The sequence below is a fragment of the Platichthys flesus genome, chromosome 23, assembly GCF_949316205.1.
Source record: "Platichthys flesus chromosome 23, fPlaFle2.1, whole genome shotgun sequence".
NCBI classification, from domain to species: Eukaryota; Metazoa; Chordata; class Actinopteri; order Pleuronectiformes; family Pleuronectidae; genus Platichthys; species Platichthys flesus.
The window spans coordinates 17,596,656-17,617,307 of NC_084967.1; the positions used below are offsets into that span (position 1 = coordinate 17,596,656).

Genomic DNA, 20,652 nt, shown 5'->3' on the forward strand with positions numbered 1-20,652 from the left:
AGCTCTTTTTTAAGGAACAGGTGCACATAAGAGATTAGGACCTTTGTCAGCAGGACTGCTCAGTGTCAGCACGGGTGTGAGAGAGCCCTCAATCAAATCTCCACTCTCCAGGAACTGATTCACTTTGTCTACGCTGTTCCTTCGTGAAGCAGAGTTCAGTCTACCTACAGCCAGACCGCCCTCCTCCACTGAGCCGTCCACAGCCGGACACAGTTTGATGCCGGGTCGGCGTGTTAGAGTGTGGAGGCCGAGGCCAGCAGCACTCACCACACTCCCAGCATGCACTCTGACAGAGAGAGAGATGGTGTAACGGTCTCCTGGTGTTTATCTCGTTCACACACATTATAATATTGTGGTTACTTAATATACTTTTACAAAATGTCACCTGGGGGCGCTGTATCTTCCACCTTGAGTGTCATCGGATGAAGCGGGGGGGGGGGGGGGGGGGGGGGGGGGGGGGGGGGGTGTCCTCGAGATACGTCAACAAACCCTAACCAGCCAGAGCCATCAGACAAACAGGCTTTCAATAAAAAACAGTTCACTCACCCTAACAAATCAGAATCAGAATCAGAAAGTATTTTATTGCCAAGTAGGTTTACACCTACAAGGAATGTTCTCTGGTTATTGGTGCAGACAATGAACATAGAAAAATAAAAACACAATAAATACAACATACATAGGGAAAGCAATAAAAAATAGAAAACCAGTAAATATTTACTCACTGTTTACTTAATATTTACTCACTTTTTTCCAATATTTATACAAAGTAGCATTTATTTTGATATAAACATTTCTGAATAAAAATATATGAAAGATAAAAGATATAAAAAGTGAAGTAAAAAGTAAAATGCAAAATGCAAAACAGTAAACAGTATCCGATTGCAATATGCAATGTAATACAGTATAATATAATATGATATGATATAATGTGTTAATTTATTAATTTAACACGTCCTTGAGGTGTGGGGGGGGGAATAAAAGTCTGAGTCAGGTGGGGGTCCCGGGCCTTGTTGATGAGGCCAGCTGCAGCCGGGAAGAAGCTGGTCTTGTGGCGGGAGGTTTTGGTCCTGATGGACCGCAGCCTCCTGCCCGAGGGAAGAACCTCAAAGAGTTTGTGACCCGGGTGGGGGGGGGGATCAGCCACCATCTTACCTGCCTCAGGGTCCTAGAGGCAACAGGTCCTGTAGAGATGGCAGATTGCAGCCGATCACCTTCTCAGCAGAACGGATGATACGTTGTAGCCTCCTCTTGTCGTTAGCGGTGGCAGCAGCGAACCAGATGGTGATGGAGGAGGTGAGGATGGACTCGATGATGCAGGTGTAGAAGTGCACCATCATTGACTTCGGCAGGTTGAACTTCTTCAGCTGCCGCAGGAAGAACATCCTCTGTTGACCTCTTTTGGTGATGGAGCTGGTGTTCAGCTCCCACTTGAGGTCCTGGGAGATGATGGTGCCCAGGACGCAGAAGGACTCTGAAGTGAAGACTGGGGCGTCTCAGGGTGATGGGGGTGGGTGGGGCTGGGTTCTTTCTGAAGTCCACAACCATCTCCACTGTTTTCAGAGCATTGAGCTCCAGGTTGTTCTGGTCACACCAGGTCACCAGATGGTCAATCTCCCAACTGTAGGCGGACTCATCCCCACCTGAGAGGAGCCCAATGAGGGTGGTGTCATCCGTGAACTTCAGGAGTTTGACGGATTGGTGACTGGAGGTGCAGCTGTTGGTATACAGGGAGAAGAGAAGAGGGGAAAGAACACAGCCTTGAGGGGAACCGGTGCTAATGGACCTGAAAACTCTCCAGGTCAGAGAATCAACCTGACTGACGGAACAAAGCACAGATCCCTTGGAAAGACCAGACCAGCCCAGATCAGCCCAGACCAGCCCAACTCCGAGGACCTTGAATCTGAATCCAAAACACAGTCTGACAACAAAACGTCTAAACTACAAGGAAAACCATTAGAACCAAGATAAGAACCAGCAGATTGAATTCACAGCAGGAGGCAGAACAGACCCAGATCTGAGCTCTGCTCTTATCTGCAAAACAAATCTAAAAACGAGAAGAAAAATATACCATCCTGAGGGATTTCCCTAATTTAAGATTTGTAGTAATTAATTATTAATTGATTGATTAATTACAGATCTATGATTTTTTCAAACAAATTCAACCCCTACTAGCAACTTAATGTACTAGACAGATAAGGCTAACCCTTAGAGTAAAATTATTAACCAATTCGATTTACTATAATATTTTGACTAGTTATTTGTTATTATTATTACATTATTACATTTCATTTAGCTGACGCTTTTATCCAAAGCGACTTACAGTAAGTGCATTCAAACCCGAGGGTACATAATTATTCAATTTTAAACAAAGATCCTTTTGTAAGGAAAAATTCCAAACTTAGCAAAAACCATGACGAAGGTGGGCACACAGAGAATAGACCAGCCCCACAGATAATCCATCATGGACTAAATCAAAGACGAGTCTGTTGTAATAACAGTAAAGCATGTCCTGGAACGTTGGTTTATGTGACACACAGCAGTGCTTAGAGTTTCCTGGGGTCGTGCAGTGTATGGGGCTCAGGAGCTTGTTAGGGGGCCCGTTGGTTGGTGCCTGGGGGGCCCAAGGAGGCCGTGTACATCACGGCTGGCCCTGCCTCTTCCCACCCAGCCATAACTTACCTTATCCCTGGGCAGACCCAGTTTAGGACTTCTAGGACTAACCCTAACCAACAGAAGGATGACCCCGATACCGACCCTGACTGGCTGGACTAGGGTACATGTGCTGAGCAGGGACTAAGTCTACGACCCACAAAACGGTCCATTCTTGCAACTACATATGCTTAACCAGATCTTGCCCCTAAACTAGGGTTAGCTAACCTAGGTAACCCTAAGCCAGAACTTCAAGTATGTGAACTTCAGCTGCTCACGAACAACTGTTCCCCTCCAGGATCTCCACTATGGCTGAGACTCAAAAATAAAGCAATATCCCTAACCATAACCATAACCTTAACCTTACTTCCAACCCTAACCAGTCAATCCTTAACCCTAACCATAACCCTTATAAAAATCTTAAAGAAGATTATATGCCAAAACTTAATTGGACACACCCTGGGGCTTGATCAACCCTGGAGGGGCTTTCCTCAGGTGAGGGGGTTTAGTGATGATGGCCAAAACCCTCAATGATACCGGGCTCCACTACTGATGATGTGTCCTATAATATTAGAAAACTTAAAAGAGTCTATCAAGTAAAAAATGAATCTTACAGTACACCTTTTTTTAAATATATTTAACAAAAACTAAGAAATACCTTTATACAGACCCAATCTGCCTTAAGGCGGTTATCTGAGAGTGGAGAGCTCTGATACTGTGCGTGGGCCAGTGCATTGTCTTTGGCTTCAGTCAAACAGAGAGTCAACGGATGCAGTGGGGGTTAGGGTTAGGGTTAGACCCCCTATAACCAGTGTGGGTGAATCTTTCTGTCGTGTAGCCCCCCTTTCCCTACTTTCCATAAGGTCTTCTTCGCTCGGTTGGGTTACACTGAGTCTTTGTGTCCCTCGACCATCTCCTTCAAACTAAAGCTATGGCTGCACCGAAAGAACATGACAAATGAACTCGTTATATAACATTTTATTTTTTATTTTATCTAAAAAAAACTCTACAGTTAAATGAACCTTTTGCACGTATTGACAAAAATGTATCTTATAAATCGTTCTCATCTGACATCACTTCTAATTTTTTCAAACATTAATTAACTGTGGAAACTGAAGATGCCTCAGTTTTTGAAGAAACTTCAGATGATTCGTCCATTTTCTTTCCAAACACAGTTTCCATGATACAGGCTTGAAACTGATGAATTAAGAAAAACAAAGATCAGTTATTTAATAAAAAGAGAGAAGTAGAAAACAAACAACAAAAACATAACAATCATTTCAGACTTTTAAAATATAAAGGACATTAAAACTTGTCCTCATTGGAGAAGAATGAATGATTAGTAGGTGATGTCAATTGGCCAAAGGGTTAGGTTTCAGTTTTGAAATTCCTCACCTTTGTTTTTTACCTGTCTGACTTTCCTTTTCTGTTTACATGCAGCCTTGACCTGTGTGTTAAGGTGGAATTGAACGTTTGATTCACCTGTTTGTTCATGAAGACGTAGATCAACGGGTTGTAGACGCAGGAGCTCTTGGAGAAGAATGCCGGGATGGTGACGAGTCGGTAGTCTTTGTTTGTGTCTGAAGAGTGAGCGAAGTAAAGAGCAGCGAGGGCATATGGACCGTAACAGGTGAGGAAGGAACCGACCATCACGATAATCATCCTCGACACTTCCTTCTCTGCCTTCTGAGTCGAGACTGACTCCGTCTGCTGAGCTGCGACCTAAACACCACAAAAAGCAAGTTGTGGCAAAAGGTGGTTTGTTGGTTTAATTCCCTCGAGACCCATCCTCTCGTTTTCAAGGGGGAGTATTGACACTTATTTACAAATGCATATACTTACAAAACCACACACTTTTACGTATAAATAGTGTTAAACTTATTTCACTGACATTAACTCAAGACATTCTATTTACATGGTAAACCTTAATCAGTTGAGGCTCTTATAATCTATACGTACAATCAATACTCAAATTCTATATTACTCCTACAATCACCTTTATCAATAGATAATAAATAAGTGTGCATCAACAACTGTGTTTTACTAAAATGTTAAATGTTCTATCTTGACTATAAATTCTGATTGACTGATGGAACTCACAGCTCTCAGGGAGCTCAGCAGCTGAGAGTAGGAGAAGATGATGACGCTGAGCGGAAGGATGAAGCACGTCACCATCAAGAAGTTTGTGTAGCTGCTGCAGTGAAACTCCTCGTTGTGCGTGTACCAATCAGGACCACACGAGCAGCCCAGACCTTCAGGGATGTACCTGAACACACACACACACACACACACACACACACACAGACACACACACCCACACATGACCCGTTCAGGTGCTTCATGCTAAACACATCACTGTGAGATGAAACCTCACTCCGAGTTGTACCTGCTCCATCCAAAGAAAGGTGGGATGGCACAGCTGATCCCCATGAACCAGGTGAAGGCCACAGCACCGGCGGCCTGATTCCTGCCAAACTTGAAGGCTCCGAATGGTTTACAGATGACCAGGTATCTTTCAAAAGAGAGAACAGCCAAAGACCACGCCGTGACCAAACCTGAAGAGGAGTTCAGTCAAGTAGGAACATTAGGTTAACAGACTGAAGAGAACTTTCGTTGACCTGCTGCTGACAGGGAATAAAATACAACATCAAACTTCTGATTGGTTTTACCTGCTATCGAGCCCATGGCAGATTCCAGTGCACACAGTGTGGGACCCAGGAAGTAGTAACCCCTCATGGTGGAGACAAACACCTGGCTCACTGAGAACACCACAAAGATTAATCCTGCGAAGCAGATGTTGACGAGGATGTAATTGAGAGGGACTCTGAGCTTCTTGTACTTGAGTGCCACAAGAAGAACCACAAAGTTTAAAGGAGTGCCAGCGAGCAGGACGCAGCCCATGAAGATCGTCTGCAGGTGAAAAGCCCATTGAGGTGCCAGGTAATACTGGGGCCCATCGAAAGGACTCACATTAGAAACGTTCTCATACAGGTGGAAGTGTTTCCCCATCGTGAACCTGAGTATTCTAACTCTCACACGATTCAATCCTCTTTATAAACCCTCATAAACCACTTACTCCAAAGATTTAGCTGCAGGGGTTTTGCCAAAGTCTTAGGATTAAGATTGTCACATTTCAACTTTGTCCGAAAAGGTTAATCTGATTACAAGCTGAGCAGTCGCTGTCCAAACAGGCAGAGATCAGCCAGAGTTTAGAAGTAGTTTAAATAAAAACTACATCAAGATGTAAACAAGATTTGTAGGAAAACCTGTGTCTAAAGAAAAATGGCTTCAAGAATCCATATCTATATAAAAAGGATGGATGATGGATGATTGATGATAGATAATGGTTGGATGATGATGGATGATGAATTGCATTACATTACATTTCATTGAGCTGATGCTTTTATCCAAAGCGACTCACAATAAGTGCATCAACCAGGAGGAACAAACCAGAATAAGAAGAATCAAGAAAGCACAATTTTCTTCAAGGAAGCCAAACTACAAAGTGCAACATGTCTGTGAAATATAAATGCTGCTAAAGCGCTACTTTTAATTTTTTATTGTAATTTAAGAGAAGTGGTTTTAGTCTGCGGAGGAAAATGTGTCGACTTTCTGTTCTGATGTCACTGTGGAGCTCGTTCCACCGTTTAGGAGCCGGGACGGCAAACAGTTGAGTGCTGTTGAGTGGGTAGCTCAAGATGATGGATGATGGACGATGGACGATGGATGATGGACGATGGACGATGGACGATGGATGATGGACGATGGATGATGGACGATGGATGATGGATGATGGAAGGATATATTGCTCGTAATTGAATTTCCTCAGTGACTAGCTTCAGTTGCATTGTAGATAGTTTTCAAAAGATGCTCACACACTGCAGGTTAACGTTGAGTTAGGGTTAGTTACCTTAATGGTTAGGGTAAGGGTTAGTTAACATTAATGGTTAGGGTAAGGGTTAGTTAACCTTAATGGTTAGTGTAAGGGTTAGTTAACGTTAATAGGTAGGGTAAGGGTTAGTTAACGTTAATGGTTAGGGTAAGGGTTAGTTAACGGTTTCATCAGACGCTCACACACTGCAGATTAGGGCAGTAGACTTGTGTTCGATTGATCCGATGTTAAAATGAACAGAGTTAAACCATTAAACCCATTAACAGACTAATTATTTAAACCTGTTAAACTGTTTAACCTCCTCAACTAAATTCTTCATTAAATAATTAAACTCTTATTTACTCGTTATTTAGCGACTCGCTCAGAAAACTCTTCATCTTCTCCACATTTTTTCCTAAATATAATAAACAAACCACTTTACAAATCAGGTAACACATTTTTATATATAATTTATAAAATAACATTAAATAATAAATAATAAATGCCTTTTGCACTCTTTATTTGAATCTTTGTTTAGCTTCATTACATTTTTTTCAAAGTGAATCTTAAATTAAACAATGATTTAGTTCTAACTAAATTAAAATATCGAGTAAATTTTACTTTTTTGAAAAAGAATTCAGATGAATAAAAATGTATTTTCATAAAATATGTCTGATTATTAAAATGTGAAAGATATATGAGTCATTCTTTAAAAGAAAGTTCCACTGATACAACAAATTGAATAGATCAAACAAAATTATGTTCAATAAACTTTTAATATAGAAGAAAATGAAAGGATCATTTTGCCATTAAGGTTTTTTATCAACATTAATTTATTTCATTTATTAATTCATTATTATTTACAGTTATTTTGTGAAACTGACTCAAGTTCAGTATTCATGATTTTTACACAAGATGAAAGATTAAGCAAGAAAGCAACTCTAATAATATGATGTAGTATAAAGTAGTATTTGTATTGGTAGTGGTATATCTTGTATATCATATTGTAGTATTTATAGTGCTGCAGCAGTATTTAAGAATATCACAGAACAGTACCAGGTAGTATAAAGTGTAGTCTTATATTATACAGTAGTACATATGTAGTAGTACATGTTGTGTTGCAGCAGGTAAACAGATTAGAATCTTGAGTCACCTTGAATCCGGATGTCAGATTTACCTGAGCAGGTTTTATTCTAACTGGAACTGAGCAGATTGTCTTCGTCTGTCTTCAATAATCCTTCAAACATCGACACAGAATCAGATTAGACAGAGAAAAACGGAGATTAAATCCAATAACCTGCAGATTATTAACTTTAACCCTTTAACCTGAGCTAATCTGACCCAACTGGTTTAAACTGGCTTTAAACCAAAGAGCGTTATTCTGAGCAAGATAAACACACTTGTCCTTTAAAAGGCTGTTTCACTCCTCCACTCCTCTACTCCTCTACTCATCACTCCTCCACTCCTCCTCTACTCTACTCCTCACTCATCACTCCTCCACTCCTCCACTCCTCCACTCCTCCTCTACTCTACACCTCACTCCTCACTCCTCACTCCTCACTCATCACTCATCACTCCTCTACTCCTCTACTCCTCTACTCCTCCACTCCTCACTCCTTCACTTCTCAACTCATCTATTCCTACACTACTTCACTCCTCTACTCCTTCTCTTCTCTACTCCTCCACTCCTCCACTCCTTCTTAAGCTCCTCTCCTCCACTCCCTTTCTTCCTCATCTACACTTTACTTCACTCGTTCTCCTACTCCTCCTTTAATTGCATCATAACTTCTCCCCCAGTCATCCACCATTTCACTCCTTCACTCCTCCTCAGCAGGACGAGGGAGATGAAGAGGAGGAAGCGAGAGAGAGGAAGACGTGGAGGGACATAGGAACTCTTCAGTCTACACAGACTGAACTGGGATTCCAACCAAAACCTTCATGTTGTTAAACACCGAGCTCAAAGGTATTTTACACACAGACATACTGTATATTTCAACTTAACTTTGCCTAAATGTTAAATTCATCTGATGAATCTTTGACTGACTGATTGATTGATTGGTTGATTGGTTGATTGATTTACTTATTGACTGATTGATTGATTGATTGATTGATTGACTGATTGATTGATTGACTGATTGGTTTATTGATTGACTTATTGACTGATTGATTGATTGATTGATTGATTGATTGATTGGTTGATTGATTGACTGATTGACTGATTGACTGATTGATTGATTGATTGATTGATTGATTGGTTGGTTGGTTGATTGATTGGTTGATTGGTTGATAGACTGACTGATTGATTGATTGGTTGGTTGACTGATTGAGTGATTGATTGAGTGATTGATTGATTAGTTGACTGATTGATTGATGGTTTGTTTCCTTGTTTGTCCGAGACCCTGGACGTCTGATCGTGTTTGAAGAGAACGATCGTATTGATCGATGAGGTGTCCTCACAGCTGGGGCTGTATCATAACCACGCTGTGATTGGACAAAGCATGGGTATGATACGACCTCAGTTTGGAGGAAGTTCACTCACAGTTTTTCACAATAAAAGTCTCCCACACATCCACTTCTTTTTGTGTTTTAATCATTTTACTCTGAAGAGGTCAGGAACTCATCTACAATAAGATTGTCTGGAATCATTGACCACTGATAATTCATCCTTTACCTCATTGATTGATTATAAATGATTATTGATCACATCCTGTTCTTAACCCTCAACAAGAGTAAAACTAGCAGACTTTATTAACAGTATATAAAGCTCAGAGAGTCACAGGTGAGGATAGGGGCTATGAAGTATTTACAGCATTGGTTGGAATAAATAGTTATAAAAATAATAATAATATAATGGAAAGTCAATGAATTCAATAAATAAATCAATCAATCAAGACAATGTCAGATGTCACGAGTAACAGAGAACATCAGAGAGATCAGAGGATTTACAGCTTTGATTAGAATGAACACTTTGTAGAATAACTGAAGGTCAATGAACTGATGGATTATTGTCAGTAATGGTTGAGGAGAAATATTATCTATCAAGCAGTCTTATTGAAAATAATAGTCCATGTTTAGCTGCCACCACGATCAAGATCACAATCAGATGCCATAATCCACAGTCCAACGTCCACTGCCGCCATCAGGAAAGGTAAATGATCTATGTACTATCTTTTCTAGTCTGAATGACACGAAGCTCTTGACAGTTTTACCATTTACACACTTCACCTATGTGCAGATGTACGTTCTCCATCACACATCACTCACACACTGTCACAGACCTTAGAAGCAGTCTGGTTCAGTATCTTGCCCCAGGACACTTTGGCATAAGGAATGGAGGCAGACAGGAATCGAACCGCTGATGTTCTGGTTTGTGGACAAACTGCTCAACCTCCTGAGCCACAGCCCCTTGGGTTATGATAAGTTCACACCCTGTCAGCAGCACAATGTTCTTTAATATCAACGATCAATTTGAAATAAAGTACAACGACAAACAAAGTACATTTTTTGTATGAAAATTATATCACAACTTATCAATAATGAAAAGACTGTCTCATCGTTCTGAATGTTTGTGTTTTTCTGTCATTCATAAGACTGTGACTTAAACAGAGTGACTTATGACTGTGACCGAAACAGCACATGGCCCCTGAAAAACAGATTATTTTCGAAGTGAAACAATTGTTTAAAAAACGCAGTGAAGTTTTTATTTCTGAATAATTTTACAAATCCCAGATCAAATAAACGGTAACATTTAAAATAGATCTGTTCCGTCTATTAACTATTTATTTTTTAACTTATTTTTTTTAAACGAGTTCTGTTAATAAGTCCATAAGTTCGATGGCCTGAAATATGGGATTTGTATTTGTCCATTAAGACGAAGTTTAATGAGAAGCGACTGAAATATATTTTATTTTTAACGGACCCCTGAAACCCTCCCGTCATGAGCGGAACTAATGTTCCTGTCTGTGTTTCCAGTCGGGATGCAATCGCGGTTGCATGCGGGAAGCCAGTGCGAGATGGCGGTCGATTCTCAGGCCGTGTAGGACTCTTTCAGATCCGCCGTGTAGCTTTAATTTCTGCCTTATCTCATCCCGCCTCTGAGCCGAGATATGGAGGGGGGCAAACCGAACCTAACCCTGGTCTACCAGGCGGTCCAAGCCCTGTACCACGACCCGGACCCGGCCGGGAAGGAGCGTGCCTCGGTGTGGCTCGGTGAGCTCCAAAGATCGGTAAGAAAATGGGAGAGCCCGGGGGACCGGGGGGTGAAGGACGAGGGATTGAGGGGGTCTTAGGGGGGTCGGATGTGCTGCGTCCGGAACCGGGTGTGATTATTGACCCGCTTTGAAAACACCCGGAGAAGTGAAGTGCGCAGTCTCGGAGGAGCCGCAGCTTCCCGTTAGCATCACAGCTAAGCTAAGCTAGTTAAATGAATGGATGAAAACGCAAACCTTTAGCTTCGTGTTAGCATGGTTAGCTGTGTGCTGTCACACACAAACACACACACGCTGCGGTGCTGACGAGTCAATGTCGCAGTTTCCAACGAATGTTCCGTGTTTCAGGTTCTACCAGGCCCGGTGTGCTAGCTCCTTTAGCATGTTAGCCTAACTGGTGCCACTGCTGCGGTGACGTTTACTCTCTGACGTCATGTAGTCTCTGACGGCAGAGAGTAAACGTCACCGCAGCAGTTTTACTAAGTTATATTAAGTAAATGACCAGTGTTTATCTCTGGTTAGGTTCGAGTTAATCCGAACAGCTGTTCACCAAACTCCAGGCAAAAGATCACAACTTTATCTGGATTTAAAGATCAAACTATTAACAGGTGTAATAGTTAAATTCAGTCCTTCTTATTAATTTATAACAATAATCATAAATAACCGGTTAACCTTGTCAATCATTTGTATCTATTCATCTGATACAATAATCCATCAGCTATTAAATGTAATGTTGTTAATGTGACGGGGAGCTCTGATGTCCCCTCTCTGTTTCTCAATGAGTGAAACTAAAGTGAGATTTAGTTTCAGGGCGGAGCTCAAACCAGAATCAAGTAGGGACCGGGGGATCAGTGACTTTATATAAAGAGGATCAGTGACTGTATATTAAAAGGGTTATAGCTAAACAGCATTGTGTGATAGTCTTACTGCAGCCTGTGTGTGTGGCTAATCAAACACAAACTGACGATCTCATTTATTTAGTTATTAATCAATGTTGTCGGATCCTGAATCCGGATCGTAACCCTTACTCTGACAGGGGTAATGACATCACTTCCTGTCCGTCCCTCAGATGTACGCTTGGGAGATCTCAGACCAGCTGCTGCAGCTCAAACAGGACGTGGAGTCGTGTTATTTTGCTGCTCAGACGATGAAGATGAAGATCCAGACATCCTTCTTCGAGCTTCCTCCTGAGACCCACAACGCACTTCGAGACTCGCTGCTGACCCACATCCAGAACCTCAAAGATCTGTCGCCCATCATTGTCACACAGGTAACACTTTTCACAACTGTTCTTTATGATCCGAGGAACTGAACCAGCCCATAACGAATAACACGTTATTGTTTCATTACATTCCGTAAATTAGTGGCACATATATGTTGTGTCAATATTTCATTGTTTGTAATGTCCTGATGTTGCTCCGAGAATCAATAAATATGTTTGATCCTGATCAATAACACAGATCAGTTCTGAAGTTGATTGATCTGTTTTCTGTGTCAGCTGGCTCTAGCGATCGCAGACCTCGCTCTTCAGATGGCGTCTTGGAAAGGATGCGTTCACACGCTCATAGAAAAGTAAGAATTCACATAATTTCAACTCTTTACAAAAAGGAAGTGATGATTGTAGTAAGGAAGTATCAAGACGATGCGTCTACAGATAGTTCATATATTTTCATGGAAGAACGAGTGATTACAGTGACAAGACGATGGAGAAGAGACGAGTCTGTTGAAGAATCATCAGAAGACTGGTCTTTGTCCAGAGTGAAGGACAGTTTGATTATCCTCTGATGATCTGACTCACCTGTCCGTGTCTTTGCCTCCTCTCAGGTACAATAATGACATCAGCTCGATGCCCTTCCTGGTGGAGATCCTCACTGTGCTTCCTGAAGAGGTTCACAGTCGATCTCTACGAATCGGAGCCAATCGTCGGACAGAGATCATCGAGGATCTGGCTTTCTACTCCAGCACTGTGGTCACCCTGCTGGTCTGTGTCACTCTACCTCTGACGCCCTCTATTGGTTCAATGTTTCTCTACTTTCCTGTTGGTCAGTGTGGAGGGTTAGGGATGGTTTAACACATTAAAACAAATAACATTTAGTCACATTATTTTACAAACAAAAACACCAACGATCTCCAGTGTGAATTAATGAAACAAGACTAAACATTAAAATAAGGTTTCACTTGTCTGTATCTTAGTCTTTATATTTATTTTCTTAATCAACTGATGAAAAAACCTCTGGTTTTCATCAGCAGTTTAATGATGTGATCATTCTTCATGATGCTGTACATTAGCTTTTTCAGTCATTATTGATCATCTGCAAATCATGTTTCAGTTTTGGATGATTTACTATCGCTTGATATCAATAATCCAAACCAGCATTTGTCAGATTCAAAGTACAGCGATGAGATGATGATTCAGATCAGATTGTCATCTGGGCCAGAGGACAGGTGATGCAACGTCACGTTCTTGTGTTTGATTTCAGACGTCATGTGTGGAGAAGACGGGCGACAATGAGAAGATGCTCATCAAAGTGTTTCGTTGTCTCGGCAGCTGGTTCAACCTGGGAGTGCTCGACACTAACTTCATGGCTAATAACCAGTTGCTCATGGTTCTCTTCCAAGTCCTGGTGAGAATTACTCATTCTTGTTTTATCATCTTGCAGGTCTACAGGGATGTCGGCATAAATCACCTCGAGAGTGATAAACCAGTGTTGCATCAGCTGTTGATGTTTTCTATTGTCTCTATAGCAGAGGGATGAAACCTCCACTAACCTCCATGAGGCAGCGTCGGACTGTGTCTGCTCGGCTCTCTACGCCATCGAAAATGTCGACACCAACATGGCGTTGGCTCTGCAGCTCTTCCAGGGCGTTCTGACCTTGGAGACGGCTTATCACATGGCTGTAGCCCGAGAAGACCTTGACAAGTGAGGACACGGAGGAAACGGTTTCCAATTGTTGTTCATTGCACTGTCGGTGTGTTTTCAGCTACATGCATGATTTGTTTTGTGTTGTCAGAGTGCTGAACTACTGCAGGATCTTCACCGAACTCTGTGAGACGTTTCTAGAGACGACCGTCAGGAGTCCAGGTCAGGGTATGGGCGACCTGAGGACACTGGAGCTGCTGCTGATCTGTGCAGGACACCCACAGTACGAGGTACGAAAATAACCAACACCCACAGTGTTAGTTGATGTGTTCAGCTACACGCAGCATCTAGTGTGCTTCTGTCCGTCCTGGGAGAGGGCCCCTCACATGTGGCTCTGAAGTTCCTCTGTTTATTTAAATTGTTATGCTTTTGTGGGTAGTTTTCCTTTCTCTTGTTGAGAGTTAAGAACAGAGGATGTCGCACCTTGTTAAGACCTATGTATGTAGAGATATATATATAAATATCCTTTTTTCTGGGTTTTAGTTAGTTGAAATTTTAATCACTAAAGTTCTTTTTTTTTTCTGGTCCTTGTGTTGCAGGTGGTGGAGATTTCCTTTAACTTCTGGTACCGTCTCGGAGAACATCTGTATAAAATTAATGATGCAGCGCTTCACACCATCTTCAGACCGTACATCCAGAGACTTCTGCACTGTTTGGCTCGACACTGTCAGCTGGATCCAGACCACGTACGAGTTCAAATCCTGTTTACACTGACATTCTGATGAAATCCTGAACTTTAATATACACTCTGATCTTTAAATCATTTTGACTGGAGACTGGATTCACGGTGCTAACTGTTGGTGGTTAACTGGTAAAGTGTATAACTCCTGAAAACATTTTATTCTTAATAATTTTCTCTCAACAGGAGGGAATCCCTGAGGACACAGATGATTTTGGAGAGTTCAGGATGAGAGTCTCTGACCTCGTTAAAGACGTGATTTTTCTTGTCGGGTCCATGGAGTGTTTTTCTCAGGTAACTTTAGTTTATAAAGCTTGAGTTAGTGACTGTGAGGAACAGCTGTTGATATTTCAAGTTTTTCCTGCTTAGAGAATTGCGAGGCAGCCTGTCAAATGTCTTGCTGAACGAATGAATGGGCATGCAGCTATTAAAAAGATTTTACTTGTTTAAGAGAAGTATCGATTATTATGTTGTGATCAGTGTTGATATTATGATTAGAATCAAATAGATTAGGGGAAACCGTTGCTTATTATTTTGGTGTCAAACAGGTAGGGACAAATTTCGGGTGTCCCTAAATTAAGTGCTTGTGCACCTAAATGAATAAGATGAGTGCACCACTGCAAATAATAAGTTAGTCTGGAGCCCTGTTAAAAAGAGTTTCTGCTTGTTCTCAGTTATATTCTACATTAAAAGAGGGGAACCCCCCCTGGGAGGTGACGGAAGCTGTTCTTTTCATCATGGCTGCGATTGCGAAAAGTGTCGATCCGTGAGTATCTGCAGTTTCCTTTCATCTGCTGAAACGATTTCCAATCTGAACAGGGAGGAGATATCTGTGTGACAGAAGCTGAAATGTTGAACATATTCAGATTTTAGGAGACTGTTTCCTTTTCTAGAAATTCATTTTAAACCACTTTGTCCTGGGGCTGTTTCATTTCCAGAGAAAACAACCCTACGCTGTCGGAGGTGCTGCAGCAGGTGGTTCTACTTCCTGAAAGTGTCCACATGGCGGTTCGATACACAAGCATTGAGCTGGTTGGAGAGATGAGCGAGGTCGTAGACAGAAACCCAAGATTCCTGGGTAGGAAAATCTGTCTGGAAAATGAAATCTGAAATCCGACCTTTGTCGGATTCCCCTCCAACTTTTGTTTCCTTCAACATTTATCCAAACAAATATTCACAGGAAATGTTGGCATTCATTTCCTGAGTCTCCTGTGTGTTTCTGATGAAAGGTATTTTATTGCGTTGAACTGTGTACTTCCTGTCAGACCCTGTGTTGAGTTACCTGATGAAAGGCCTCAGCGAGAAACCTCTGGCGTCAGCGGCGGCGAAGGCGATACACAACATCTGTTCCGTGTGCAGAGATCACATGGCTCAACACTTCCAGGGTCTGCTCGACATCGCTCGCTCCCTCGACTCATTCGCCCTGTCCACAGAGGCAGCCGTAGGACTGCTCAAAGGTATGGTAACCCACCTGTGGTGACGTCATCAGTCAGGTGACATGTTATTCATTTTAAAACAGAACACAGGTTCTGGACTCACACAGGTACGCTCACATGTGTGGTTTACCTGCACAGGTACCGCTCTGGTCCTGGCTCGTCTTCCTCTAGAGAAGATTGCAGAGTGTCTCAGCGACCTTTGTGCGGTTCAAGTCATCGCTCTGAAGAAGGTTAGTGTTCACACTTTCATCTTGTAACGTTTTTATAATAAATTATATCACTTTAGTTCATTGTTTTAATTGTTTCATTAATGTTTATTTAAAAAAAATGATGTTAAAAGAAGGCCAACCTCTGTCCAGTTTTCACGTGTTATATATTTATCTGTGTTTCAGCTTTTAGCAGAAGAATCTACAAACGGTAAATCGGCTGATCCGACTGTTTGGCTCGACAGACTGGCTGTTATCTTCAGGTGAGTTCACCAGTCGGCAAACTATATATAAATGAACAAATACTGACAGTGATTGTTGTTGTAAGGTTTATTTTTATTTATTTTTACTTCCCTCCCCCCCAGACACACAAACCCCATCGTAGAGAATGGACAGACTCACCCCTGTCAGAAAGTCATCCAGGAGGTAAAACCCCTCATGAACTTCATCACGTGACTCCTCTGTAGATGATGCGTGTGTCACGTGACTCACCTGTAGATGATGCGTGTGTCACGTGACTCACCTGTAGATGATGCGTGTGTCACGTGACTCACCTGTAGATGTTGCGTGTGTCATGTGACTCCTCTGTAGATCTGGCCGGTGCTGTCGGACACTCTGAACACTCATCAGGCTGATAACAGAATAGTGGAGCGATGCTGTCGCTGTCTCAGGTTCGCTGTCAGATGTGTTGGGAAAGGTTCCGCCTCCCTGCTACAGCCACTCGTCACTCAGGTGAGAAGCAGCGGCTCTGAAACACCTTGCTGTGTGTTACTCGTCCTTTGTGACACACCTGTACAGTCCATGTTGTTGTTCTTGGTAGAGGATTAGTTGGATTTCATGATCAGTAGATTTTCTTCAGATTGTTTAGTTGACCAAAACATTTTATGAATCTACCTGTTAAGCTGTTTTCTGATTGGATGTTGGTCGTGATCAGATGGTGAGTGTGTACCAGGTGTATCCACACTCCTGCTTCCTCTACCTGGGCAGCATCTTGGTGGATGAGTACGGCATGGAGGAGGGCTGCAGGCAGGGACTGCTCGACATGTTACAGGTAATGATGCACCTGAGCAGCAGGTGAACTCCCCAGGATCCAGTCTGATGGTAAAACATTTAGATAATGATGGTGACATGACTCTCCCTCCTCCAGGCTTTGTGTCTGCCGACCTTCCGGCTCCTGGATCAGGCCAACGGTCTGAGGAATCATCCCGATACCGTGGACGACCTGTTCAGACTGGCCACCAGGTGAGTGCAGGTCACCTGATCGCTTCCTGTTTCCACACCAAATGTTGACTCCTCTGATACGTGTGTTTGTGCGCACCCAGGTTTGTTCAGCGGAGTCCAGTCACGTTACTCAGCAGCAGCATCATCATTAGCATCATCCAGTGTGCGATTGCTGCCAGCTCATTAGACCATCGAGACGCCAACTGCAGCGTCATGAAGTTTGTCCGGGATCTGATTCACACCGGAGTCGCCAACGACGTGAGTCAACGAAGTTTAACGTTCATTTAACAAATTTGTGTCAAACAAAGTAATATTTTTGGGGAAAAAGCTTGAAGTTTAAAATGTCTCATGAAGAAAATGATTATATAAATTAATAATATCGATAATTTGACTTGTTAACATCTTTGATGTGACCCATGTCTCTGCAGCACGAAGAGGACTTTGAGGTGCGGAAGCAGCTGATTGGTCAGGCCATGGAGCAACATGGTCAGCAGCTGGTCACTCAGCTCATGCACTCGTGTTGTTTCTGTCTGCCGCCGTACACGCTTCCTGACGTGGCCGAGGTTCTGTGGGAGGTCATGGCGTTTGACAGACCTGTGAGTAAACACCCGAGCAGAGGCATCAGTCCGGCGGTGCCTGTGGATTCTGACCTCTGTGACCTTTGTCATTTCAGACGCTCTGTCGCTGGTTAGAAAACGCTCTGAAAGGTTTACCAAAGGAGACGTCAGGAGGCGCCGTGACAGTCACACACAAACAGCTGACTGACTTCCACAAACAGGTCACCAGGTGAGACACCTGCAACACCTATGACTTCAACACATAGAACGTAAACATGTATGACACGAGGCATCAGGTCATGGTTCTGCTGGAGAGACTCAGACCTGATGAGGTTCTACAGAACCAGTGAAATAAAAGTTTCTGATTGGCTGGCAAAGCAAACGTACAGCTGAGAGCAGGTGTTGTTAAAGTTGATTGTGTCACTACTAATGACTCACTCACTAATCACTATATAGGGACATTTTTGTATTCCCTTCATTGTGGACTCATTGTTTCACACAGTGCATCATGAAAAAAGTTCACATCCGATGGTCACTGACTGAGCAATATATCCCATCATGCATTACAATCGCAGCATTGACAGGAAGTAGAATGGCGGAGAGGAGAAACAGACAGCCTGTGAGTTGTGACTGTAAAATATGTAACAAGTCTTTTTCAATTTTTAAGGATTTAATAAGCTTTTTACCGTAGAGTGAAAATAACCATTAAACTTTTTTGTATGGGATCTTTGATTTTCATGTTATGGTTGAATGTAAGAATCCTGCAACAATAGCTTAATTACCAGAGCACAGAAAATGAACTGAGTAGAAAGAGTTTTATTCTTTAAACCATGAGCTCACTTCAGTCATGGTGAGAGTTTCTATAGTGAGAAGTGATTTCAGACACAACTCAGGTGTGAAGTGATGACTTGTGATTGGATCATCTGACGCATGCCTTCAGGTAGCATTGGTAATTTATAGCTACAGAAATAACCTTAGTTACTCTGCAGAGTTACTCTGCGTGCATGTTGACCTCAAACTGCAACACACTACCAGAGCAGAAAAAACGAGTAGAAACAATTTGAAGTTTAAAAACCCCGACAGATTCATGTTGAGACCTGTTTTTCTCAAATGGAACCATGGACAAATTTACAGCAAGTTCAGACGAGTCCAGAGTTTACCTCCACACACTGATCTGTGTGTGTGTCTGTGCATGTGTCTATAGTTATGAGGCCAATTGTGGTTGGATACCGTCATTGTGAGAACATTCTGTCTGGTCCTCCCAAGCTCAATGGACAGTTTGAGGGATCAGATTTGGTTTTAGGGCTGGATGGTGTTAGAGGAACGACTTGAGCTCAAGTGGAAGTTGAAGCTAATTCAAGTTGGACCTTTTCGCTTGAGCCAGTATAGGTTTATCCTGAGATAAAGAGATAAGAGTTCATTTGTAAGAGATGTGCTTTTTGTCATATTATCTTTAGAATCTTAATATGTAATATGATTGACGTTCTTGCATTTGAATATGTGAAAATACTGAGGCTACTTGATTTATGATCTTCACATGCACTCAATTTCTGAAACTGACTCATTACTAACTAATAATGATCCTGAAGCAGCAGCGGCATAACTATGCAGCCGGCCGCCTGTTGTGTGATGCTGTTGTGTTGCACTCTGTGTGTGAGAGTGAGGCTGATGTGTTAGAAATAGAAAAGAGATACTAAATCTGTTGTGTTTGTGTTTGTTCAGTGCTGAGGAGTGTAAACACGTGTGTTGGGCCATCAGAGAGTTCACCAGACTGTTCCGATAGCTGCAACCTTCACACCTCACCAGGTAACTGTTTACACCAGGTAACTGTTTACACCAGGTAACTGTTTACACCAGGTAACTGTTTACACCAGGTAACTGTTAAAACCCTTGTTGTTTCTTCTTCAGGTTAAATGTTTTGTTGACCAACGTTCAGAGGTGACGGCAAAAATCTGCAACTGCAGACGAGGATCCACAGAACGATGAAGAGGAGGAGGAAGAGCGACTGAGAGAACGTTTAGAGGTTACGTGTGAAACGGGATGAATTTCTCTGACAGACTGACAGAGTGAGGAATGACTGAACAGACTGAGTCCTCCCCCTGACCCTTGACCCCTGAACTCACCTGCAGCAGGTGAAAGAGGGCGGGGCCAGGACTGGGAGGAGTTCACTAAGTGAGCTGATGCAGATCACACCTGTTGGATCTTGATGAATCGGAGGACGTGCCTGGTCAACAGTTTTTAAGAGATTTATTTTTGGGACTTTGGTCGTGATGTTTTTTTGTCCGTGCCATTGAATGAGCCAAAAAAATTCCCATGATGCTCTTGGCTGAGCGGCTGCCTGAGGGGGCGTGATCTGGTGGATTTGGCGTCACCTTTGACCTTTTTAACTTTGGTTGAATTTTAGTTGTTTTTCCACAAAGTGAGAGAGACTGACACCATGACATCATCGGTGATGTAGCCTTGTTGTAAACAATAAACAACTGAAACAACAAACAACGTTTTACTAACATTTGACTCGTTTGTTTGAAAGACGTCCGATCCCCCTGAAGCAGGCGGGAACGGTCCCCTGACGTTTTCCATCACCAACACAGAAACTCTCCTTCGTTCAGATGATGTCAGCGGCTTAGACAGTGTTTATCTGCTGATGTGCCACAGGGGGCGGTAGTGAGTATTCAGATTAGAAACTCACAGGTGATTGATATGTTTGAGGAAACGTGGGGGTGCGCTCATGAAGTTTCTATGAAGAGTATTCTGATAATTTGATGAAGTGTTGCCACTGTTCTATCCTGATGTTTCCTCTTTACTTTAATTTTGTAATTTGCTGAACCTCACGTGTCGGCAGTGGACGACGGAAGCTAGCTCCACTACGACCCCATGTTGCTCATTTCTTTCACTTCAGATTGA

At 42.4% G+C, this 20,652-nt stretch overlaps 2 protein-coding genes across 2 annotated transcripts; one reads left to right on the forward strand and one right to left on the reverse strand.

Annotated features, from left to right (window-relative positions):
• Positions 1-3,683: 3,683 nt before the first annotated feature.
• Positions 3,684-5,658, reverse strand: opn1sw1 (opsin 1 (cone pigments), short-wave-sensitive 1). Its single transcript, XM_062382271.1, has 5 exons — positions 5,319-5,658; positions 5,036-5,204; positions 4,750-4,915; positions 4,132-4,371; positions 3,684-3,846 (listed from the first exon to the last, which is right to left on the reverse strand). Exons 1-5 carry the CDS (start codon positions 5,656-5,658, stop codon positions 3,745-3,747), a joined length of 1,017 nt encoding a protein of 338 aa, XP_062238255.1. The 3' UTR covers positions 3,684-3,744.
• Positions 5,659-10,497: 4,839 nt separating this feature from the next.
• Positions 10,498-20,244, forward strand: tnpo3 (transportin 3). Its single transcript, XM_062382270.1, has 23 exons — positions 10,498-10,746; positions 11,798-11,998; positions 12,227-12,300; positions 12,553-12,709; positions 13,209-13,352; positions 13,474-13,649; positions 13,741-13,879; positions 14,189-14,335; positions 14,515-14,622; positions 15,003-15,094; positions 15,267-15,406; positions 15,594-15,785; positions 15,903-15,994; positions 16,157-16,233; positions 16,336-16,396; positions 16,562-16,702; positions 16,905-17,021; positions 17,118-17,212; positions 17,293-17,449; positions 17,620-17,787; positions 17,865-17,977; positions 19,471-19,554; positions 19,657-20,244. The coding sequence occupies exons 1-22, from the start codon at positions 10,627-10,629 to the stop codon at positions 19,529-19,531; spliced, it is 2,772 nt and encodes a 923-aa protein (XP_062238254.1). The 5' UTR covers positions 10,498-10,626; the 3' UTR covers positions 19,532-19,554; positions 19,657-20,244.
• The last annotated feature ends 408 nt before the right edge of the window (positions 20,245-20,652 follow it).